The 25,571-nt window shown below is 41.0% G+C and overlaps 2 protein-coding genes across 3 annotated transcripts in view; one reads left to right on the forward strand and one right to left on the reverse strand.

The window, feature by feature from the left end:
- PKIG (cAMP-dependent protein kinase inhibitor gamma) overlaps window positions 1-6,475 on the reverse strand; it is a 109,893-nt gene extending 103,418 nt beyond the window's left edge. Inside the window, exons 1-2 of one of the 2 annotated variants that reach the window (XM_067012342.1) lie at window positions 5,837-6,475; window positions 5,439-5,475 (exon numbers count right to left, since the gene is read on the reverse strand). The gene's annotated coding sequence lies outside the window, so the exon portion shown is untranslated. The remainder of the gene's footprint in view (window positions 1-5,438; window positions 5,476-5,836) is intronic. The other variant, XM_067012345.1, reaches the window with a different exon arrangement.
- On the forward strand, window positions 5,942-23,675 carry SERINC3 (serine incorporator 3). The gene is made up of 10 exons (XM_059037814.2): window positions 5,942-6,230; window positions 11,482-11,643; window positions 12,423-12,616; window positions 14,394-14,473; window positions 15,134-15,271; window positions 15,399-15,568; window positions 16,715-16,805; window positions 18,121-18,301; window positions 20,067-20,294; window positions 20,936-23,675. Exons 1-10 carry the CDS (start codon window positions 6,192-6,194, stop codon window positions 21,072-21,074), a joined length of 1,422 nt encoding a protein of 473 aa, XP_058893797.1. The 5' UTR covers window positions 5,942-6,191; the 3' UTR covers window positions 21,075-23,675.
- Window positions 23,676-25,571: the final 1,896 nt, after the last annotated feature.

Here is a 25,571-nt window from a genome sequence, read left to right on the forward strand (position 1 = left end):
TCTGAAATGCTGTCTCCCGGGGTATAGTCCTCATTTTGTTCCCAGTAAAACTTAACTCACAACTCTCAAGTTGTGCATTTTTTTAAGTTGACATATGGCAGGCAACATTTTCCACTTCACACAGCGATAGTCTCCTAACTAGCCCTGTCTTTGCTTCTACTCTAACTTCCAACCCTGCCCCAGTCTCTTCTCCACCCAGCAACCAAAACGATCCTTTTAAAATGTGAACATGATCACATCCTTCCCCTGCTCAAAACTTTTAAGTGCGCTGAACAAAATCTAGAGTTACCATGATCCACAGACCCCACCTGCCCCCAAGTGAACTACCTCCCTGGATAGCCATCTCTCACCATTTTCCCTCTTGTCCATGCTCCAGCCACCCTGGCTTTGTGGTTTTTAAGTTGAGCATACTTCTATCTCAGGGCCTTTCCTCTTGCTGTTCCACATTGGGACCACTCTTCCTCCAAATATCCCCATGACTTCCTCACTTCCTTCAAATCTCTGCTCAAATGTCAGGTCTTCAAAAAGACCTGCCCTGACTATTTAAAATAGCAGACCCCACCAACTCTGTCTTCTCTTCTCCTGGTTTATTTTTCTTCGCAGCTCTTGTCAGTATCTGATGTAATTTTATACATTTATTTGTTGCCTGTTTCTTTTTGTTCCCAGTGAGTTTAAGGTTCTTGCCTCCTCGTGAAAGAATTTGGAGACGGAGCAGGGAGGTTAAGAAAGTAAAGTGAGGGTTTATTTAAGCAAGAAGCCACTCTCAGAGGGAGAGGGCAGACAGGTGAGGAGCTGCTGCCCTGGGCTTCTTTGGCAAGCCGGTTATGAAGGGCATACAAATGAAGGGGCGAAATAGTCACTGGGGAAAGAGGAGTTTGGGGGTCGTATTCCCTGATCTCATCCCAACTCCATCTTCCCAAGGGAAGGAGGGATTTTTGTCCTTATTTAGTTTAGATCAGAAGTGTCATGGCGTTGGTACATGATGGGTACTTCTAATCTGCTAATTTAATAAGGCTAATTTTATTGTAATGAGAGCATAATGAGCAACAGGTTACATTCAGACACAGGAGATTCCTGCCTTTCCTCACCTTTCTTCGTCTGCTTCCAGGACACTTATCACCCGAAAGGTGTGGTTTCCTGTTAGTCTGGAGGTTCCTGCTTTTCTCTGTCTGACCATGGACTCCTGATGTTTACAAGATACGTGACTTCCTCCCACCTGGCCCCTGCCCCTATTTCTCTGCTCATATCTAGCTACCTGCCCGCTCTAACATTTTCACTACAGCATAAACTCTTTTAAGGGCAAGCATTTCGCTGCTCCCTGCTTTCTCTCATCACTGGCAACAGTGCCTGGCACATAGTAAGAGCTTGGTAAATATTTCTTGAATGAATGAATAAGTTATGTGATATAAGCAATGTACAACACCACGTGGTTGGAACACTACAACAGGTAAAAGGGGAGTGGTAGGTAATACATACACAGCTGGCATATGCATACAAGAACTCTGGAAAGGGATCTGGGAGACGGCGGGGGGCGGGGGGAGTAAGCTAACACATTTTCACCGTATGTACTTGAGAAATAAAATACTGCCTGCCATATCAGTAAACAAAGGATCTAGCTACTACATTACAGCCTCCCATAAAATACTGAACCCTGAGGGAACTCAGGAAGGAAACAAAGAATGCCTGCCATCTAGTAGTCTTGAGACTGCAGCCACTCCTAGAGGTGCAGCTTGAGGAATCTCAGTTTGAAAAAACACAGGATATGCACCCAGATAGCTGAGGTGCATATCAAAGGAATGATTTCAGTGAGCCCTGACTCTGGCATCTTCCCATACAGAGAAAGTGCTAAATTCCTTAACTTGAGATATCTAGTTTTCTTTTACTAAGAGTAGCCTTTTGTTCCAACTACCTTGGTGGTGTTGCAAAAACTCCTATCTGTCCTGGCTTCCCCTTTTCCTCTTTGGAACAGTCTTCTCAGCCTTTATCTGAGATGCTGTCTCCTGGGCTTGAAGTCCTAAGAATGTCTGCCAAACAAAACATAACTCAACTTTAGGTTGTGTATTTTTTTTTCAGTCGACATTCTTTTATGCAGTATTAAAAAAAAATCAAGTTCTAGTAATTGCAATGAGACAAGAAAAATGAAATGTTTAGTATTAGAAAAAAAATTAATAACTTATTGTTTATCGATGACATGATTGTTTATATAGAAATTACAAAAAATTCTATGTACATATTATTAAAGTTAATAAAAGTTTTGCAAGTTTGCTGAATACTAAGTCAATATACAAAATCAATTATATTTCTATATACCAGCTACAAATAGAAAATTAAATTTTAAAAGATAACCTCTAAATGGACTTGAGGACACAGGGAGGGGGAAGGGTAAGCTGGGACGAAGTGAGAGAGTGGCATGGATATATACACACTACCAAATGTAAAATAGATAGCTAGTGGGAAGCAGCCGCATAGCACAGGGAGATCAGCTCAGTGCTCTGCGACCACCTAGAGAGGTGGGATAGAGAGGGTGGGAGGGAGACGCAAGAGGGAGGGGATATGTGGATATACGTATGCATACAGCTGATTCACTTTGTTATACAGCAGAAACTAACATAACATTATAAAGCAATTATACTCCAATAAAGATGTTGAAAAAGAAATAGAGAATCCAGTTTAAAATGGGCAGAGAAACTGAACAGTTTTCCAAAGTAGACAAAAAAATAATCAACAGTTACATTAAAAAGTGCTCAGCATCACTAATCATCAGGAGAAGACAAATCAAAACCAAAATGAGTTATCACCTCACCTTTCAGAGTGGCTATCATGCAGACAAGTGATAAAAAAACTGCTGGCAAGGATGCGGAGAAAAGGAAATAAAGCTATCATATGTTCCAGCAACCCCACTATGGATACATACCCTAAGGAAATAAAAATAGGGTATTGAAGATATATCTTCATTCCCAAGTTCATTGCAGCATTATTCACAATAAACAAATTATGAAAACAACCTAAGTTTCTCTGAAGGGATGAATGGATAAAGAAGATGTGGCATATATACATATGATGAAATACTGTTCAGCTATAGGAAAGAAGGAAATCTTGCCACTTTCAACAACTTGGATGGACCTGGAGGATACTATGCTAAGTGAAATAAGCCAGACAAAGAAAGACAAATAATGAATGGTATCATTTATATGTGGCATCTAAAAAAAAAAAAAGGTCAAACTCATAGAAACAGAGTCAGATGTGGGCTGGAGGATGAAGGAATTAGGGAGTGGTTGGTTAATGGATACACACTTTCAGCTATAAGAAGAAAAAGTCTGAGTATCTCCTGAAAACATGGTGACTATAGTTTATCACACTGTATTGTGTCATTGAAAGTTGCTACGAGAACAGAGCTTAAATGTTCTGAACAACAACAACAAAAGATAAATGTGTGAGTTGAAGTATCTGTTAATTAACCAGATCGGAGGAATCCTTTCGCAATATACACAGACATCAAATCATCACGATGTATACTTTAAATATCTTAAAATTTTATATGTCAATTATACCTCAATAAAACTGAAATAAAAATTAACACATTAACTTAAAAAACATCAAGTACATGGGTTACCTTTTGAAACAATATATAGGAGTGTAAGTGATCAGATCATTCCACCCCCAAATATGCCACTTTGGCATAAGGATCACCTCCAGCTGAAGACATCTGAGAAGTAGACACAGAAAAGGTCTCTGCCCTCCCCCTATAAATTTCCCTTTGTGACGGTGTCCCCCATCTCCTCTCTACCAGGAGGGGCAAAAGTTAATCACAGGAGACAACACTAGATAGACTCTTATCCGTGAGAGGAATCTACAAAACAAACTTTCCTAAAACAACTCTTATCTTCCATTAGTTTCTATATATTTACCTTCCTACAGGCTGCCCCCTAAAAGCCATAAACCCCTTTCCTTTGACTTATCACTTCTCCACAAATTTAAATTGTATCGCTCTTTGTCAGAATGGTATAGAAGCCTCCATGCTTAGCTTGCCCAATCACTAAGCCTAAGAGGTGCGGGGGAAATTTTTCCTTCCCTCCAGGGGGGAAAACAACCTAGTTTTGACGGTATGAATATGGGTGGGGCTGCTCTGTGTGACAGTGAGCTCCGCCGCCGCGCCCCCACACCTTGCTCCCAGAACACATGTTGCTGCCAGGATTCTTACAGGAGGAGGTGGGAAATTGGAGCAGAGGATCTCAAAGATCCGCTCTCCCCCACCTCTGCCACCTAGACAAGGCACACTTAACCTAGGGTCAGAAACGCTGAGAGAAGGGCAGGGTCCCACATTTGGGAGGACTAATGTTTGCAGGTCAGAAAGTGAAAAACCCTTCAGCTGCCGGCTAGACCCATTGTTCCTCACTGAACATAAACAAGTGCTCACAGAATATAAACAAATATCAAACAAGGCCACTCTGTATTTGGAACAAGGCATAGACAAGGCCACTCAGGAACCAAAATATGACTCAACATCCTCCTCTTCTGACTAACATGAGTGGCTCCTGGTTCTTGTTCAGTGACAACTCTGGCCCTGCTTTAATTCTCCTACCTTCTGGATAAAAATTAAGATACCTGCTATTGAATTGTCCCTGCTTCTTGACTGTGTCCAATTCAAAACTGTTCCCCACTTTCGTAAACCCCTCTTAGAGGTACCCAGCACAGACCCAAATCCTACACTAAGCTCTTCCCAACTCCTTACCAAGATACCTCATGGTTTCTCTTAATGCGTTCTCCCTTAACAAACAAGCTAAATAACTCGAATTCATTTTGACCGTGGGCATGTTCCTGGTAGAATTTGATCACGGGCTTTATCACAGTCTTAGCTTTATTCTGCCCAGTCCAACAATACCCAGACAGGGAGAAGCAAGGATTTTAAGGGCTACCTGGAAGGTTCAGTGGTCCTGAAACAACCTGACTTAGGCAAGTAGTGGCGGGGGGGGGGGGGGCAGAAAGAGAGAAGGGAATTAGCAAAGATTGAATAATTCTTCCTCAGCCATCAACCCTTTCTGTGGCTTTAGGCAAACCATCTCACTTTGGGTCTTTTTCCATTTCTGTACAAGAAAAGATTTGAATCTATTTCTAAGGCGTCTTCCAACCTAAATATTCTAGGATCCAAACTCTACAGGTTCTCATACTCCCAGGTAAATGTTCCCCTACACCAGTTATTTGTAGAACATTGTCATCATTGTTGCCATATCTACATACCACCTGTTCTGTTACGTAAGTAAATAATTTTTCAAAATTTTTTCTTTAAATGGACTCAGTGTTTACTTAAATTTACAAAGGAAAATTTACACCACTACTTAAAGGGAAATCAAGTATTGCTTGGTAGAAGTGGAAGAATTTCTACAAACACACATATACACAAACCCTAAAACAATGTTATTTAACTGTAGATTTGTTACCTTTTGATGAGATTTGGAAAATGAAGCCTTTGCTCTGCTAAAAAGGGAGATAAGCAAATGTTAGAAAAATGTTAAATACATACGAGTCGCAAACACACTTTCTCTTTAGTTTGATACAAGACTTTCTCACTCTGCCTTTCAGTGTTACTAAATGTCCTATATATACGTGCATTCTTAGATCCTTTCAGTCACCCCAAATGGTTTCTATATCCCACAGTTTAAGAAACAGTGCCCATCTTTCCTGCTTAACTTGGGCTCATCCTTCAGTTCTTAGACTTAATATAAATACCTCAGATTAAATATAAAGTCCTTCCAGGACTACTCCCTAACTGACTACCTTCTCCTTACATAGTAGGCATTAAATACACTTTTACTGAAAGAATATTTCCTCGTAATACTTTTTCATAGTGATCATCACAATATGCCATGGTGCGTTTCTGTCCATCGTCAATCTCTTCTTAACTTGGCCATAAATTCTTGTGCACTTCTGTACGCCAGATCTTGACATAGTGGACTCCCAGGGAATGCAAACGAGATGAAGTAATAAACGCTGCTCTGTTCCTGCAGCCTCCTGCCGTTTTAGCCCCGCCTCCTCTCCCCAGCCCTGCCGAGGGCGGTGGGCGGGGCCACGCATGACGCAGCCCGCACGTTTCTGGCCTGAGCAACCGTCGCGTTTCTGAGGAGACGCCTCAACCCGCAGTTACTACCGCGCTAGGAGCTTCCGCATCGGCCACCTCCATCACCCGCATCACCATGGGAGCTGTGCTGGGCGTCTTCTCCCTCGCCAGCTGGGTGAGTTCGGGGTCTGGTGTCTCCTTCGGTCCTGTGGTTTGGGGGAGGGCGATAAGGGCTCACCAAGCGCAGACCCCGACGGGCTTGGCGCCCGGGGCCCGGGGTTTGGGGGTCCGGCCCTGGGCTGCAGAGGGTATCCGGGGGTCCAGGATAAAATCCGCGATGCCCTGCGATCAGGATCAGGCGGTTCGCCTTCTGCTGTTGTGGAGGAACGTAAGAGGCCAGCCCTCCATTGTTTACAATTTCGATTGCCCCGCCCCCGCGAGCCGTCGGCCTCTGGGTTCCTCCGGAGCTGGAATGGGACCGGGGACTGAGCTCGGCTCCCAGGACCCGGGCTCTCTGGTTCGTTTCCAAGCACCTTCTTAAGGTGGCGTCATTTATTTGAGCGGGGGGGTGGGGCTTGAATAATATTTTTATCCCCTAGCACAGGATTTGCCAGAGCTACAGAGTCTGTGGCAGAGGTGAGATTTTAACAGAGGCCTGTCTGCGGTTCTGGCGCAATGGAAAGACGGCCTTATGGATTATTATTCAGAATTGGAAGTCATGGCCTGAACATTTTGGGACCTTGTACAAGTCATTTCTTTCTGGCTTCCCTTAAGATGAGGACAATCACCCCAGCATGCCTCGCCTCAAGAGCTGTTGTGAGGATGAAGTGAATAAATAAGATTGTAAACGCCGTATTTTAAAAAAGGAATTTGGGGATCTATGGAAGAGAATATGATGAGTTCACTCATACACTCGCTTCCGAGGAGCGTGATTCCTTAACATTTCCTTGTTTCCTAATTCCCCAGCTGACTTAAATGACCAAGGGCTCTATCTCAGCTAATGCCACTACTTTTTCTTAGGGACAAGAATGTATTTTCCATCCTTTAAGTTTGTTGATCTTAAATGAAAAGAGCAGCTGGTCTTTTTAGGGCCTAGATTGTAGTGGCTTTCCAGTTTTTCAACCTTGACCCAAAGTAAGAAATAAATTTTACGTGCTTGATTTAATACACCCATTTAGACACACGTTTCGTGAAATAATTCTTACCTTTGCCCTCTGCTGTACAATTTTTCTTTTCTATCCCATTAAAAAAAAAATCCTGGTCAGTTCATTTTCTTTCGTTTTTTTTTTTTTTGTTGTTGTTTTTTACAGTTTACTAGTGGGTCAAACTCACTGTTTACAAAATAGATTTAGAAAAAATAGTTAAGAAGGAAATTAATTAGGGCATGAATTGGTGATTTGAAACTGGAAACACATTTTGGCTTTGATGTAAAGCTGAGATTTGAATTGATGCCATCAAAGCATTTCTACCTATAAATCACTTTTATATTTTATTAATTCCTTTTGTTCAAGAGGAACAGCAAGGAATTCAGTGTACCAGAGAATGGAATGAGTGAGGGCAAGAATAATAGAAAATGAAGTCAGAAAGGTAAAGGGAGCCAAATCACGTAGATACCCATTGGCCAATTTAAGGACCTTGGCTTTTACACTTGTGATTATGGGGATCCATTACAGAAAAGAGGAATGATGTGATCTGACCAGTGTTTTAACAAGGTTGCTCTGTGGAGAACAGATGTTAGAAAAGAAAGGGTAAAGCAGTGTAGGGGAGGAAAAACTTCCATTCTCAATGGGTTAGTGGTTGGGGCCTGCGAATTAAACTGAGAAAAGACAAATTAGCAAGAGAAAAAAAGAGTTCATGTACTTGTGCAACCCACATACACACAGGTGTTCTTAGTGACTCAAAGGGGTGCTTAGAACATAGGGTTTATTATATGCCTAACTTAATTGGGGTTAGGGTTAGGATTGGGCGGGGCAGTAAAGGGCTTCCATGGGAAGAACAAGTAGGTTTCTTTAGGAAAGACAAAACGGTTTTTAGGAGAACAAACAGGAGATAAGAAAGTTTGTAATAGTACTTGTTTCTGTGAGTGCAGTGGTCTTTTTATCTTCTTCATGGCCATAAAACGTCCTTGGAGAGAGAATTTATGGCAGTTGCTGCTTTCAGTCAGATGAGAAAAGCTCTGAGAAGGCATTTTTTTCTGCTTCTTTTGAATCTCACATGTCTTCATCTGAAAATAATTTTTATACTAACTCAGGGTTCTGAATGGGTTGCTATAGCAGCGAGACAGGAGCTGTTGCATTTAATCCAGGTGAGGGATGATAGTAGTGGCTTGGACCAACGTCATAGCTGAGGATGCTATGAAAGTGGCCAGATTCTGGATACATTTTGAGGATAGAGCTGATGTGCTGACAAATGGAATGAGAGTTTTGGAAAAAGAGAAAGCATGGAGGATAACTCCAAGGTTTTGGGCCTGGGCAACAGGAAGAGTATGTGACTCACCTGGGTCCTTGGACTCTTTAATCAATAGAAATTGATAAGAGGCCAGATGAGAATTTCAGCCAATCAAGAGAGAGATAAAACAAGTAACAGATGGGGGAACTGGTTCCTTAAATGGGATATGGGTAGGGGCGAATCAGTGGGTTGAGCAAGAGGTATGGCTTAGGTAATCTGCTCTCCGCCTTGGTGCGGCTCTGTGCAGGGATTAGGCACAGGACCCTGCTATTGCTCTGTGCACCTCAGAAGTGGCAGTTGGTTTGTGGCTTTTTTGTATCTTACTGTTCATGTGTGCAGTTATTTCGAGTCCCTTATAGTTTCTTTGTATTCTGTTGCTCAAGGGTTAGTCCAGGTGCAAGCACTCAGGTAAACGGTCCCAGGTTCCAGCCTATCTCAAATAGAGTTGTTTACTGAGATGGGGAAGTGACATAACATATAGTAGGACAAGTTTGTTCCACAGATTGAGTACCTACTGTGTAAAGGTGCAAGAGACATAACACTAGGTGGGCCCCCCTCAAGGTACAAGACGTAAACAAGTAAGTAGGTGTATTGGTTTGCTAGGGCCTCATAACAAAGTACCACAGAGTGGTTGACTTAAATTACAGAAATTTATTGTCTCATGGTTTTAGAGGCTAGAAGTGTGAGATTAAGGTGTCAGTAGGGCTGGTGAGGTAGACTCTGTTCCAGGCCTCTTCCCTAGTTCCTGGGGGTTTGGTAGCAATCTTTGGTGTTCCTTGCTTTATCAATCTCTTCCTTCATCTTCACATGATGTTCTCTCTGGGATGCATGTTTGTGTCCAGATTTCTCCTTTTTATGACATCAGCCATGTTTGATTAGGGGCCCACTCTTCTCCAGAATAACATCATTTTACCTAATTACATCTGCAGCAACCCTGTTTCCAAATAAGGTCACATGCTGAGGTACTGTGGATTAGGACTTAAACATACGAATTTTGGAGGACACAATTCAACCTATAGCAAACAGTAGGCAACTATCATTAGTTTATTTAATTGGCTGGGGGGAAAAAATAGCTAAAGGGAGTCAGGAGTGTGAGAGTGCAGACAAAATAAACCCGAAGCAATTAGTGTCATTGTTTTCAGCTGTAAAATGTCTGTATTTCTGTCTGCGACCAGATACAGACTTCTTTTACAGTCTTTTGACCCAGATTGTAGTTAAGAATTGGAGATGAGGCTGGGTGGTCAATTCTCCATGGCTGTTTTGATTATGGATATTAACGGTTACCTTGATATACGGAGCCCCTGCTATGAAAGGCATTGTGCTAGGTGCTATGTATTCCTGACATTATCTCATAAAAGATTATTACTGGGACCATACCGTAAAACCAGAATGCAACCAGCGTTGCATTTGCTGCTTTTGCTGATGATTCTGAACTAGACTAGCCTTGTAATGTGACTTCATAACATCGCCTGTCAAAGCAGTTCAGGTGGTTTCCTAATCAAGCATATAGAAGAATGACTCAAAGTATGTCCTCTCATCTGGAATGCTCATTAGGAGAATTTAGCTGACCAAAGATCCAGGTTACTTTTTTTTAAAAATTGAGGTAAAATTCATATTACATAAAATTAACTATTTTAAAGTGACATTCAGTGACATTTAGTATATTCACAGTGTTGGGCTATCATCACACCTGTCTGATTCCAGAACATTTTCATCACCCCAAAGACAAACTCGATTTCTGTTTAGCAGTCTACTCTCTTCTCCCCACTCCCTCCAGCCTCTGGAAACCGCTAATCTGCTTTCTATCTCTGGATTTACCTATTCTGGATATTTCATATGAATGAAATCATACAATATGTGACCTTTTGTGTCTGGCTTCTTTCACTTAGCATGATGTTTTCTAGGTTCACCTATGTTGTACCAGCTATCGGTACTTCATTTTTATGGCCAAATAACATTCCATTTTGTGAGTATACCACATTTTACTTATCCATTCATCAGTTGATGGACATTTGGGTTGTTTCTGCCTTTTGACAATTGTAGATGGTGCTGCTTTGAACATTCATATACAAGTTTTTGTTTGAATACCTGTTTCAGTTCTTTTGGGTGTGTATGTAAGAGTGGAGTTACTGGGCCATATATAATTCTATGTTTGACTTTGAGGAATCTCCAGGTTACTCTTTTTTTTTTTTTTTTTGGGGGGGGCTGCATTGGGTCTTCATTGCTGCACGCGGGCTCTCTCTGGTTGCAGTGAGCAGGGCTACTCTTCGTTGTGGTGAGCAGGCTTCTCATTGCAGTGCTTCTCTTGGTGTAGAGCACAGGCTCTAGGCACATGGGCTTCAGTAGTTGTGGCATGTGGGCTCAGTAGTTGTGGCTCACGGGCTCTAGAGCACAGGCTCAGCAGTTGTGGTGCATGGGCTTAGTTGCTCCGCAGCATGTGGGATCTTGTCAGACTAAGGCTCGAACTCCAGGTTACTCTTGAATGGAGCTGAATGTCTCTTGCTTTCATTATTTATAAGGGTTTCCACGTAATGTTGCCTTATGCTGTAATATCAGATTTGGTAGCTAGGATTCCCAGAAAACAGCAAGTGGAGTTAGTTTCTATTTTTCTCAGTATTAAGATATATTGTTTTTAAATAAAATATGCTGTCTGTGAGAACATAACCAACATTTATTGGGCTTTTACTATGTTTTAGGCACTGTGTTGAGTGCTCATTTAATATAGCAATGTCTGAGGGAAGAAGATTCTGTTATTGAGTTTAATTTACAGATGGAGAAATAAGCTTACATTATGTAACTTGTTGAGGTAAAGTGGCAGAAATAATATCAACTCCAGAGCCCATGCTTTTAACCACTTCCTGCCAGCTATAGTTCTCAGTTAAAACTCTCAAAGCCTGGTTTGCCTCATCTTCTGTTCTGGATGTCACCAAAGAGTCCACTGAAGGACATCTCAAATGGTGATGATGTGCTTATTACAGGTTCCATGCCTCTGCGGTGGGGCATCATGTTTGCTGTGTAGTTGCTGTCCCAACTGTAAGAGTTCCACTGTGACTCGCCTCGTCTATGCTTCCATCCTCTTCCTGGGCACTGTTGTATGTTGTATCATGTTTCATGAAGGGATGGAAACTCAGCTGAAGAAGGTAAGTAGAAGTAACTGTAACCTTATTTAATGTAGTGGGTTTTGTTATTTTTATATTTTGCAGAGTTTTAGTTGTAATTAGTATTTATTTCTTCACTGTTGTGAAAGTCAAGTTCATCAGTCTTTTCCCAAAGTAAAGGTAGTCAGAATGAACATCTTTAGTCTAACAGCTTTGGAAAAGATATTAAAAGAGTGGCCCTAAAACTTTATCTTTTCTTGTATGGTTAGTTTTAAACATTTAAACTAGACTAGCCCTTCACCTTCAGAAGGAGTGGGTTGTAGCATGAAAACTCATGGGAAAATGGCAGATAACCTCATCCAGATAAGGGCCAAAAAGAGAGCACTCAGGACTTCCCTGGTGGTCCAGTGGTTAAGAATCCGCCTTCCAGTGCAGGGGACGTGGGTTTGATCCCTGGTCTGGGAAGTAAGACCCCACATGCCGCGGAGCAACTAAGCCCGCGGGCTGCAACAAAGAGCCCGCACGCTGCAACGAAAGATCCCGTGTGCTGCAACTAAGAGCCAACGCAGCCAAAAACTAAATAAATAAAATATTAAGAAGAAAAGAGAGAGAGAGCCCTTGCCTTTTATTTTCAAAATGCAACTTGTTTATACTATTTGGTGACAAGATTGTAAGTGAATTGGAAGGCAAAGAGAAAAGTCCCACAGGAGAGTCTTGCAGTTGTTGAAGTGGTCAGCTTTAAAAATCCAGGCTTTCCTATTGTGGAATATAATCTCTCTTTAAATGTGGATATTCCCATAACATTAAAATTAATTTTCCAGATTCCTGGATTCTGTGATGAAGGACTTAAAACCAAGGTGGCTGATACAATCATGGATAAAGATTGTGATGTGCTGGTTCGTTATAAAGCCGTATATCGAATCAACTTTGCCTTGGCCGTCTTTTTCTTTGCCTTCTTTCTGCTCATGTTAAAAGTGAAAACAAGTAAAGATCCCAGAGCAGCGATACACAATGGGTTTGTAGGAATTCTTTATTATTAACTTGTTACGTTATGATGTGCATCCTCCCCTTCAGCAGTTAATGTTACCATTTTGATGAAAGCAGTAGACTATGTAAATCAGTGGCCCAGATGTATTTCTGACCTACTATACATGGGAAGTTGTTTCAACGTCATTTTCAGTTGGAGCCCTGCAGCATGGAAGAGGTAGAGTGGACCAGGAGAATCTTGTCTTTTTCCTGTATTTTTAAAAAATACCTTTGCTTAAAGTGCCTAGATTTTTATGGAACACCTATGAAACAGTTCAAGCATTGTACTAAGAACTACACACACACACACACTTTTTCTTTCTATTGTTAAACGAGAAACATTTACCTGATATATTTAAACAGTATACAGAAAGATAAATAGTGAATATATTTGGGCCACTGATTCATATATTCTGTTGCTTCCCATTCCTGATCCCCAGTTCCCCTTTACAGAGAGGTTAAATAAATTGCCTGAGATCTCTCAACTAGCGAGGGTTGGAGCTAGGATTGAAACTCAAGTTTGTCCAGCTCCAAAGCTGCTTTCTTTACACTCTGCCATACAAGGCAGTCTTTAAAGATTGACTGAAAGCCAGGTTTGGTCCTGGCTTTGCCAGTGACGAACTGTGTGATTGTGGGCAAGGCATTTAGGTCCAATCACCTGATGTGCAGCAAGCCAACCTGAGATGCTGAGGTTTGCAGCAGAGCCGGGAAGACAGACCTCAGATCCGCCTCCCCAAAGGCGAGAGGCTTTAGATATTTATGGGATAGAGAAGCAGAGTAGCCTTAGGTTTGGGGAAAGGGAATTGGAGGTAAGGAAAAGTGAGGTAATCAGTGTTCTGCACAGGTGTATCTGAATTACGTGCTTCTTAATAGGATGCGTGTTCAAAAATGGAGATGCTTAACATAATCTGAGGTAGAGTTTTTGGCACTCTGACATCAAAAGGATCATTCATTTCTGGCACTGACATCAAAAGTGCTATTCATTGCACATCTGTTCAGGCCCTGTTTTAGGGTCAGTGGTCCCAACCAGTCTTAGGCAGCTTGAACTGGACAAAAACTAACTCCCAGTTTCTGAAAAACAGCTTAAGCCCCCGTTACTATAGTGACCCATAAGTCAGAGGCACGTTATCTATAGGGGTAGTTAAAAAAGAAAGAGTCTTGTGGTATATTATCTAGGCTATATGAAGGTTGGAGGGTATGAAATTTGAAAAAAAAAAAAATTACGATGAGCCTTGTGAAGGCAAGGCTGAAAGCGGGGGTGGTTCTTTAACCAGCTGTTCCCTTAGCACTGTTCTGTAAGGCAAGCTCAAGAATTTCTGTTAGGCACCAGTGTCTGTTAACTATGGGACACGGTTTCAGGATGGGTTTTTTAACACTATGGAGCATGGTTTTACCATGTTGTAAAAGAAGGATTCCGTGATTCACTTTCCCCCAGATCTTAGTTGATTGCTGTATATTTAGCTGACATCATTAGTTTAGAATGCTCCAGAATTCTAGAAAAATTCCTATCTTTAAGTGCTAAAAGTAGGGAAATACTAAATAACATGTTTCTTTCTTGTGAATGTGCATGATTTGGTCTCTGTGCTAATGTTTGTCCTTAAATTGTGCGAAGTATTGAGTGAAGTAGTTTCATGTCAAATGAAGAAATAAGCCTAATCATGTTAGAAGTGGCTAGTAAGGCTTTATTTTTGCATTTTAGAAGTTCATTTTTCTCAGTGTAAGGGCAAAAATTAGCATTTCATAAACGCACTTTTATATTTTAATAGGTTTTGGTTCTTCAAAATTGCTGCCATTGTTGGTATCATGGTTGGATCTTTCTATATCCCTGGGGGCCACTTCACCACAGGTATGGTTCACTATTAGGGGAGTCAATTATAATATATACAAACTCCACAAATGATTGTGTTAAAGCTACATTTTCATCACTGATTTTTGCACAACTGGTAATTAAATGAGATGGTGTCCAATTACCATGACTTGGTACTAATGTTAAGATATTAATTGATTGATTAAAGCCGGGAGGCATTCAGCCCACTTCTCAGCTGTTGTGGAACCATATGTTCGTTTGCCAATATTTTAATAGTTTCCCTTCTCACTTGGCAATACCAAGTTAATCGGAGAGCTTGTCAACGTAAGTACTTGTAACCATGTGTTCCACTATCCCTGTCTTAACCTGCTTCCTTATCGTGACATCTGTGGATTTCCACTGTGATTTTTATCCCTGTAAGTAAAGGAAAAGTCTTCTTATATCTTTTCCATTTGGAATGTCAGACCCTAGGCTCCCCTTGGCACAAGCTAGAACAAGTTTTAAAAGGTCTGAAACCCAACAGAACACTTCTCAGAGAATGCCTTTGAGTTTGGAATTGCAATAATCTTGCTGTACTGCTGGAGACAATGTCTTTATTACCTCTCTATTACTTGAATTGAAATCTTTTTAGAATGTTGGACAGTAACATTCTGAAATGTTGCTCCTATGGTGAAGAGTAACTGTGCTTTTGGTTTGTAGCCTGGTTTTTTATTGGCATGGTGGGGGCGGCCTTCTTCATCCTCATCCAGCTGGTGCTATTGGTGGACTTTGCTCACTCTTGGAATGAATCATGGGTAAATCGAATGGAAGAAGGGAACCCAAGGTGCTGGTATGCAGGTAGGTATCTAAACCCCTATGAGAGCCATACTGCATTATGCTACGTTAAATAGGGTGAAAATTGGTCCTCGTTAGTATAAGAGTTTGTTATGATTGTGGGCATTCATGTTCGTTTTCTTTTTTCTAGCTTTACTGTCTGTCACAAGCGTGTTTTACATCCTGTCAATCATCTCTGTCGTATTGCTCTACACATACTACACCAAACCAGATGGCTGCACAGAAAACAAGTTCTTCATCAGTTTTAATCTGATCCTTTGCATTGTGGTTTCTATTATGTCAATCCATCCAAAAATTCAGGTATGGTTGTGATTTCTGCTTCTTCCTCCTGCGAAGGATTTTTAATTAGTGCTAAACTTGAAACCTAGATAACCTGTTGTATGAATGTATGTCTAAGTTTATCTACTTAAACATTTATCTACTTCAACATGATAAAGTCTTCTTAATTATAACTTAATCACTCTAAAATGTACCATTGAGGGCCAGTAAATGAATAATTTCCCTATTATTTAAGAAAAAAAACTATGTAACTTGAGAATTTATCGTTCTTATAAAATTGTTTATATCATGAGAATGATTCTTAGGAATCTTTAGTAAAGATATTTTAGGGGAATTCAACTAGAAAAAATAATTGATTTTAATATTTAAAACACAACTCATGCTCCTGAGTTTCCTCATTTAAATACAATATTTTTAAAATTCAGATATGAATTTAGGTATGAAAAGAACATCTAGACATCATGTCTCCTTTTTTTTAAAAAAAAAATATTTATTTATTTTTGGCTGAGTTGGGTCTTTGTTTCTGGGTGCAGGCTTTCTCTAGTTGTGGCGAGCGGGGGCTACTCTTCGTTGCGGTGCGTGGGCTTCTCATTGCAGTGGCTTCTCTTGTTGCGGAGCACCGGCTCTAGGCATGCGGGCTTCAGTCGTTGTGGCTCGCGGGCTCCAGAGCGCAGGCTCAGTAGTTGTGGCGCAGGGGCTTAGTTGCTCCGCGGCCTGTGGGATCTTCCCGGACCAGGGCTCGAACTCGTGTCCCCTGCATTGGCAGGCAGATTCTTAACCACTGCACCACCAGGGAAGCCCACCTCTCCTTTTAAAAGTGAGAAAACTGAAGTTCCAGAGAGGTGATGGGTCACCAAGCTAGCCAGTGGCAAGGCTTGGCTTAGATTTCACTATACCAAGGAGCTAGTAGTAAATCTAAGCCTTTATATGATATATAGGAATTTCTAGAATTATGAAATGCCTGAGAACCATTAGTACATGCCTCCTCTTTCTTGGTTCTTTTTCAAGCTAACTCAAACTGAAAGGTTACTTGTCATCTTTCAACTGTCAAGCAGAATCAGAAGGTTCTCAGTTAATAACAATTCAGTGGGTCCCAGGAAGTATGCTGGGTTTTAAAAATTCAGCCCTTGCAATTCCTATGGCATTGCTTTCTTTTTGATTCTGTAGGAACACCAGCCTCGTTCTGGCCTCCTGCAGTCCTCTATCATCACCCTCTACACCATGTACCTCACATGGTCAGCCATGTCCAATGAACCTGGTAAGGGAGTTTTAATAACACATTCATTTGGTGAAAAGAAAGTAAGAAATGAGAATTTCCCTGGAAGCCCAGTGGTTAGGACTCCATGCTTTCACTTCTGTGGGTCTGGGTTTGATCCCTGGTCGGCAAACTAAGATCCCACAAGCCATGCCATGCAGACCGAAAAAAAAAAGAAAAAAAAAAAGTAAGAAATTACTCCGTTGGTGGGTGCAGAAACTAGAGCTGGAGCAAATGTCAGACAAAAAAATGAACAGACAAAAAACTTCACTTAAAACTTCACTTAAATAAAATGTTTTAGGTTTTATTCTCCTGTCTGTTCATAGCTGTTCAGAGCTGACAGCCTAAAGGACCACAGTCCTTTATATAGTCCAGGCTTTTCCCTGGACTAAGTCAAACTAGTTAAGAGCTGAACAAGGCAACATTGCTTTGGCCCTTTGTAGAGTTACTTTAATTGAATGTTACTTTGGTGGTACAGGCTCCAGAAAAAACAGCTGCAGGAAACCTTTTGTAGATCTTATGGGATTGTTTCTCAGTGGGGGTATTTTATGGACTCCTTTTCAAGGAAAACCATTATTTCAGACCATTCAGTGATGACTCAACTTATTTTTATTGTATTCCTGTGTAACTATGTAGAAACAAAACTAGGGTTAAACTCCTTGTGCTTTTTTTTTTTTTTTTTTGATAACCAGGCCAAGTTTATTGAATCTAACCTTATTTTGCAAACAAATTAGTCTTTTTTTTTAACTTTTTATTTTATATTGGAGTATAGTTGATTAACAATGTTGTGATAGTTTCAGGTGTACAGCAAAGTGATTCAGTTATACATTTTCCCATTTAGGTTGTTACATAATATTGAGCAGAGTGTCCTGTGCTATACAATAGGTCATTGTTGGTTATCCATTTTAAATATAGCAGTGTGTACATGTCAATCCAAACCTCCCTAACTATCCCTTCCCTCCACCCTTCCCCCCTGGTAACCATAAGTTTGTTCTCTAAGTCTGTGTAAACCCCTTGTGCTTTAAGCACAACTATAGAGCCAAAAAGACTTGCCAGTTAAATTTCAAAACCAGTGAAATCAAGATTGACATTTATGATATTTGACAAATACTTTGTTGTTGTAGTTTCATTGCTTTTTTTCTAAAACGAAGTCTCTAGTTGCAACACAGATGCGTTACTGACTGCCCAGTTGCAGGTTCTTTGAAGTGTAGCATTCCCGTGTTTTAAATCCTGAATGAGTGATGTGTAGCACACCCCTCAAATCCTTTTGGACCAAGATGAGTTATACCTAAAGATGGAAACCATTTCTCATCTGCAGATCATTCCTGCAACCCTGGCCTGTTGAGCATCATTATGCACATGACCTCCCCAACCTTGGCTCCTGCAAATGCGACTGCTCTTGTCCCTACTCCTGCTCCACCATCACAGAGTGGGCCTTCTCTGAATAAAGAGAATTTTATTGGGCTGGTAGTCTTTGTTCTCTCCCTTTTGTATTCTAGGTAAGTTAAAAAGTGCTTAGGACAAGATTCTTATGAAGGTTAGTAATAGAGTGAAGAAGCTATTTTGCTTTCAAAAAACAGTGAGAAGAATTACAAAAATTTAACTCTTGTTTATTAAAGTCATTCAGTTACCGTGCTGTGTACATTTCTTTAAGTTCAGTAAATCCTCTCATCAAATAATTCCTCCCAGGCTTACTAAGAGATACGTTCTACTTTGTATAGGAGGATGAAGCCCTAACCTGACCCTAGATCAGCTAGAATAGTGGCTCTGAAAAATTGGTTGGCTTATCTTTTTTAAAAACAATCTTTATTTTCTGATCACTGTAAATAATATTTAAACAACTACAGAATTTTATACATGAAATGTTAGTCTGTAGTTAATCCAGGATACCAGATATAACCTATGTTAGCAGTGTTCACTCAGTCTCCCACCCATGTTTATTGATATTGTCTGTATAAGTGTATGTTACTTTAATAATTTAAAAATATGAAATAATAAAAATGGGCAGGGATATATTTATATAAATTAATAGCTTAAGTGAGAACAGTAGAAATGAAATGGTCCTCCCTCTAAATTTACCTCTTCTATGATTAACATTTTGGTACATATTATTTCAGGCTTTTTTCCTTTGCTTATACTTACTGTCTATTGACCTATCTGTATCTATATAATTATGCATATTTTTATAAATAGTTACATACATAATTTTATTTATATCACTTGATATCTAATTAAAAAAATAAATTGGGAGCATTCTATATAACAGTATATATACTGTTCTGAAATACCTATGAATTTGTCATAATTTGGACAGCTTTGCACATAAAGTGTAGATTTATCCTTTTTTCTTTTTTTAATGATTGCTTAAAATATGGGTTGGCAAATAACAGCCCTTTGGGCTGGCTTCCTTTTCTTGTAAGTAAAGTTTTATTGGCATACAGCTATGCTCATTTGTTTTCATGCTGTCTGTGACTGTTTTTGTTTGTTTTCCTTTGATTCTTGATCTTGGGGGCAAAGCTTTTAGTCTTTCACTATTAAGTATGATGTTAGCCCTGACTTTTTGATAGATGCCCTTTATCAGTTTGAGGAAGTTCTTCTCTGTTTCTATTTTGAGTTTTTATCATGAAAAAAATATCAGATTTTTGTCAAATGCTTTTTCTATGTCTGTTGAGATGTTCATGTGGGTTTTGTCCTGTATTTGTATGTACTTTTTTATTCAGTCATTTAACAAACTTTTAGTGAGTATCTGCTGTGTACTAGAAATGCATAGATGACTAAGGTCGTTGTTGTCAAAAAGTTCTATGAATAGCAAGGAAGACAGGAACAGTAAGTGATATAGCAGAAGGAAGAGTAAGGAGCTGTGGGAATTCAATCCAGCCTAGTGAGAGGGGGATGTCAGGGAAGACCTCCTAGAGGGCACAGCATGATCAGAGAATTTAAAGGGTGATTAAGTTAGCTGGGAGAAGGTGGGCAGTGCATTCCAAGCAAAGGAGAGGTACTTGTGAAGTCCTGGAAGCGGACATTGAGAGCATAGTATGTTTGGGAAACTCCTAGGCAGTTGAACCCTCAGATTGTGACTGATGAGAGTGCTGTCTCTGTCTTGTAATGACTGGCAGCAGTTCAGAACTTTAAGCAAACCCTTCAGAAGCCCTTCGGTCCCCAGAGCAGGAGCAGTTCAGAAATAACCTTCATGTATATAGGCCAGTGACAGCAGTTCGTCTTCGTGGTCCCTTTCTGACTTACCTTCTTGGGGTCACTCTCCAGCATCCGCAATGCCAGCAATAGCCAAGTAAGTAAGCTGACCCTGTCCGGAAGTGACAGCGTGATCCTCCGTGATACGCCTGCCAACGGCGCCAGCGATGAGGAAGATGGGCGGCCTCGGCGGGCTGTGGACAGCGAGCGAGAGGGCGTGCAGTACAGCTACTCCATATTCCACCTCATGCTCTGCTCGGCTTCCTTGTACATCATGATGACCCTGACCAACTGGTACAGGTAGGAGGCAGAGAGAGAGAAGTGAGGGAAAACCACGTAGCCCCTCAGGGTTGCCTATAAAGTCTCCCTCCATTGTCCTGACTTCAGAATCCCCTTATAATGAAGTTGTGTTCGGTGCTCTTTTCTGAAATAGTTTTGACTTTTTCTCCTCTTGCATTTGAAATCCAGTGGGAATTCTTACAGTGAAAATCATGGGAAGCCCTTCCAAACTTGAGTTACTTGAGAGAGAAAATCATGACACTAAGTGAGCTGACTTGTCTTTGTTCCCTGATTTTTCTCTGTCTAGAGATGTCCGTATAGAGTACTCTGATCAAAGTAATCATGTGGTAAGGAAGGAAAGTTTCAGGGAGGTCATTTCAATCTAGACTTTGACCCAATATGTAGAAGAGCCAGATGTTCCTGAACAACTGTTTGCAAGGAATAGTCACGGTTCTTCATGCAAGCAAGAAGGTAAAAGCTGTTTGAGAGGCAGAGTCCCCTGTTCATAAAAACTAAAAATCGCAGCTTTCTCAAGTCTCTTCTAGAAACTTACTAGGGGGTCATGTCAGTCGAATTTCACTGGAGCATTTCTTAGCTCTTGCTGCGGGGCTGCTGAATGCTGAAATTACGCTCCTTTACCTAACTCTCTGCTGTTTTCTTAGCCCTGATGCAAACTTCCAGACCATGACCAGCAAGTGGCCAGCTGTGTGGGTCAAGATCACTTCCAGCTGGGTCTGCCTCCTCCTCTACGTCTGGACCCTTGTGGCTCCTCTCGTCCTCACCAGTCGAGACTTTAGCTGAAGCTCTGAGTGCCAAGGACACCGCTGAAATTCATAAAGGTCTCCTTTGCTGAAAGCTCACATCCCTTTTACTTTTGCTTCAACTAATATATTAAGCAAACTCTCTGCAAATAAGACTATATCCAGGTTTATATCAGAGGGCAAGAGTGAATGATGCTTGATGCAGGATCAGAACTTTTCGTTTATATCTATATTATGTTTATTTGTAAGGATATAGAGTAAAAGGAACGTTTTGCCTTTTAAAGTGAACTACAGCTGTGCTGTGAAGAGAGTTCTTTATTAAGACTTGTAGGTTCCTACAACTTTGATTTAACATGTAAGACAGAAAAATGTTGGATATTTGAGGCCATCGTTAATATATTTCTATTGCAAAATCTTTAAAAAGCATAGTAATTATAATAATACATTTCTATGACAGTTTTCTTCTGTGAAAGTCTTGTGTGAAACAAGCTCTCTGTTCAGTCCTTAAACTCATAGTGCCTGGGGAGAGGATTACATGTGTGAGTCTTGCCCCAGAAGAGGGGTTGCTGGTATGGCTACTGTTTCTGCATCTTGAGTTTTTTTCATTTACTTTTTTTTTAATACTACAGGCTTGATGCTGCTTGATTTAAGCCTGTGGCTTTGCCAGAAAAGTTAATTTCAGTTAAATGCTTTGTAGGTTTGGTTAAACTGAAGATTCACTTGGGAAAACCGTGCAACTTTAGTCTATGTAATTATCTTGTTATGAGTATGTAAAAGTATAATGCATGTGAATTTATTATATTTGCACTATAAAGGTATTTGATTAAAATAGAAAGACAAGCTTTTAAGGCCCTTTCTTTAACAGCTTTTATCAGTTAGCAGCCATTCTATGTTTTTCTTTTTTTTTGGACATATGGACAGTCAGGTTTATAAATCATCTTGCAGAATGCTCCTGATCCTTCTAAAACTTAAGGTCTGGCTGGTGAGTAAAGTCTTGAACTCATTTGGAAATGGTACTAAATATCTTTACTGGGGCAAGACACTTGGGTAGATGAGAAAGAAGGTCAGCACTGTCGGGAAACTTCTTCGGGAGAGGTAGCACACAGGGCGGCAGAATAGAACCGTTCACTCAGGGAAGGTTTACTGAGTGTTCTGTACCAGGCCCCGTGAGGTTCTGGGATGCACCTTTAAACATGATAGACAGCGGCTGTGCCATCTTGGACTTAAGAGTTTTGAGGAGGGTATAATGAGCTGACAGGTGGTACAACGTGTTGTGATTAGTGCTGTGATTTATGAATTGCAGAGAACTCAAAGTAGAGGTGCTAGGTTGGGGTGTCATGGTAGGCTTCTTGGAAAAAGTGTTGTCTAAGCCAAGAAATGTTAGGAGTTAGCTAATAAAAGAGAAATGGGGAAGTGGAATGGCATTGCTGAAGGGTAGACTAAACGGTATGTTAAGGGTAGGGAGATTTAAAAAAAAAAAAAAACATGTTCAGTGAAGCTGTAAAGGGGAGAAGTGGGCAGGGACTAGGTCACGAAGGGCTTTGTAAACCACACTGAAGAGTTTGGACCTTATGTGAGGGCAGCAGGGAACATATTCACATATTCAGAGTGACGTGGACAAATGATGTCTTCAGTCACTGTGGCTGATATATGGAGAATGGATTTAGGGACGTGAGACCAGGGGCAGTCCATATAATAAGATTTGAAACAAAGAAGTCAAAATGAGGAAGGAGAGAAACTGACAGCTGAGAGCTACCGAGTAATTAAAAATTTTCACTCGGCAATTGATTAGCTATGGGGGAGAGGTCGATTCCTGAGTGATGCTGGTTTAATCACCTGAGTGTATGGGTGGTTCAGTTTATATGGTGAGAAAAGCTGGAAGGGGAGGAACAATTTGCACTAGAAGAAAGATGGGAGGTGGTCCCTCAAGATGGCTAAGAGTCACACTGTTTAGGTTTGCAAACTAGCTTTGTCATTTTCTATTGGTCAGACTGGTCAGTTAATACTTACTGAATATATACTATGCTTTATGACCTTGGGCAAATGACAAGCTGTCTGAGCCTCAGTGTTTCCTTTGTTTGAAAGTTTATCTTAGTACAGAAGATTGTTTAGGGGGTAAAACTACTTTGCAAAGGGCTTAACGCATCTTAAGCACCATCTGGTGGTAGCTGCTAATCTCCGTGTGGGCTAATACGAGACTGGACAGTAGTCAAAGGTGAGAGATATTCAGCCATAATCCGGCAGAGGTTAGATGTGAGGTGTTTTTACAAAATTAAACAGATGGGACATAGAGGGGACAGTCTCAGTTGAGGTATAGGTGAGGGGTCAGGAAACAGGGCTTGATATGAAGTGTTGGAACCGCCACCATTTAAACCAGTACCTTATGCCGTGGTTCAGAGATAAAGTTGCCAGGGATTTGGGGGGCAGTTCGGGAAGGTGTAGCCCCTTACTTTGCCAGTGAAAAGCAACCACTTCATTTTCCTTAAAGCAGGGCCAGCCAGATTAAGACTTTTAAAGGTCCTGAACTTCCGGAACATTACCGTGTACCATCCCCCACCTTATGTCCTTTAAGGTAAAAGCAATACTAAACTGTAAAGTAAATGTAACAAAGTCCAATAAAGGTTTTATTTTTTTCTCATGATGATAACTTTGATATTAATTTGAAATAACAAATTCTCTTTAAAAATGAGAGGGTGGTGTCCCTGCTTTGCTTGGTTATACCCTAAGAATAAGTTAAAGTTGGCCTGTTGCTAGGACACCCAGTAGTTTACTCAAGACTCAAGTGAATTACACACGTTGAGTGCTGAATTATACACATGCATAAAAATGTCAGTGTTTTCGGTAAGCCCAGGATTATACTATAAAGCAAGGGAGTATTGAATCCTCAGACCTCATGGTGTTATCCCCTTCCCGAAGAGTCACCTGGTGTCTTATCACCATGAACAGGCCTCTCTGTCCCCCACTATTGCAGATTGGGGTCCCTGGCTTTGAGGTCAGCAGTGTGCTCTAGGAATTCATCAAAGGCAACATCTAGGGCTGCCGATTACCTGCTTAGAGCTGGGAGAAAGCTTATAGGCCCTTGTTGGATTTCCCTGTCTAGGTTGCTCTTGCTAGGTACTCAGTTGGATGGGAAATTAAACTCTTGACAACCAAAGATACTCCCAAAGAATGGCCATAGACCTGGTTTTCAGTGCTTTTTGATGTTCTGGACCAAACCATGACTGAGGCCTAATTTAAACCAGGAGAGCTTTTTCGTCCATTCCAAGTCCCTGCTTGATTATATTTTTCTTTTTACACAGTCAAGCTAAAGTGAGTATTCAGTAATACGAGTCATGCATTTGATCTCTGTGGATTGATGGCAGATGCCAGGCTTATGCTTATTAATGGGAGCTGCTGTTCATCTCTTTACACTTGTGTGTTTGTCTATCCATCCTGTTACCTAGGAGCCCAAATCAGGCAGCCTACTCAGTGGTCTCCTAATTACTGCTGAATGACTCAAGCCACAGTGATGCCTATAGCCTCAGGTGAAGAAAAATGAGAGCTACCCCCAAACAGCAACATGTACCAAGCAATGAACAGACATTATCTACAGCCCTGTAAGGTGGTGATGGTTCTTCCCCTTTTATAGATCAAACCAAGGTGTAGAGAAGTTAGTGTCTTGCCCACAGGTACTTAGTAAGAGGCAAAGCAGAGAAACAACCCCAGGGCTTGATTTTTTTCCAATTAGACCCCAATTTCCCTTGGCCTATGAGGATGTAAGATAAATTACAGACTGCCTAGAGACATGTAGGGGAGCCAGCTGGCTCTCTATAAACTCATCACTAATGAAGGAAAGTTAGTAGCTCCCTGAAGGCAATAACTGCTATCTTCCTGGGTCACTGTATCCCAAGGTACTGGCACCTTATCAGATAAGAGAGTGAACATTTGGTTAAAAAAATTGTTTTTTCCAGAAAAGTAGTGCCCTAAAGAATTTTATCACCCACCAGCTTTAAATGCAATAACATGAAACATTTGGGGCCACTGATTATATAGAAGAGCTGAAGCAGTACTGTGAGCAGTGGGTGCTGGGGAACTAAGAGGTATTTTACAAGAGAAACCGGGAGTGCTGGCTCATAACATGCAAAATCACTCCTGTGGCTTGTAAAGCACCTAACACTGTTGTGAGGTAAAAAGGATTGGAGCCATTAGCCCCATTTTTCCAGATGCGAGAAACAGACTAAGTTCCTTAGAGAAGGCTGACCTGAAGAGCTGGTATGTTGCAGTGTAAGGACTTCCTGTCGGCATCCTCAAAAGCCAACAGTAAGTGTATGGATATCCTGAGTGTTTCTCAGCTGATCCATCACCAACACACCAGACCCAGCAAGGACGGGGACCCAGCTTCTCTCTCCTCTGGGGACATGAATAGGGGGCAGAGAAAAAGCCATTAGCTTAGAGAAACAGCTAAGCAGCATGGGACCAGAGATGATGAAGCCACACCCTAGTCACCCCTCAAGGAATTCGGGTTTACTTACAGGTGCTTCCAGAATAAAATGTTCGG

The sequence above is a fragment of the Kogia breviceps genome, chromosome 14, assembly GCF_026419965.1.
Source record: "Kogia breviceps isolate mKogBre1 chromosome 14, mKogBre1 haplotype 1, whole genome shotgun sequence".
Taxonomy (NCBI): Eukaryota; Metazoa; Chordata; class Mammalia; order Artiodactyla; family Physeteridae; genus Kogia; species Kogia breviceps.

What these genes read in the sequence shown, in the direction of transcription:
- SERINC3 (XM_059037814.2), top strand. Translation starts at nt 6,192, where the DNA reads ATGGGAGCTGTGCTGGGCGTCTTCTCCCTCGCCAGCTGG. An exon ending in AGAGCAGCGATACACAATGG is followed by an intron (nt 12,617 to 14,393) that starts GTTTGTAGGAAT and finishes ATATTTTAATAG; the next exon opens with GTTTTGGTTCTTCAAAATTG. An exon ending in CTCTCCCTTTTGTATTCTAG is followed by an intron (nt 18,302 to 20,066) that starts GTAAGTTAAAAA and finishes GTCACTCTCCAG; the next exon opens with CATCCGCAATGCCAGCAATA.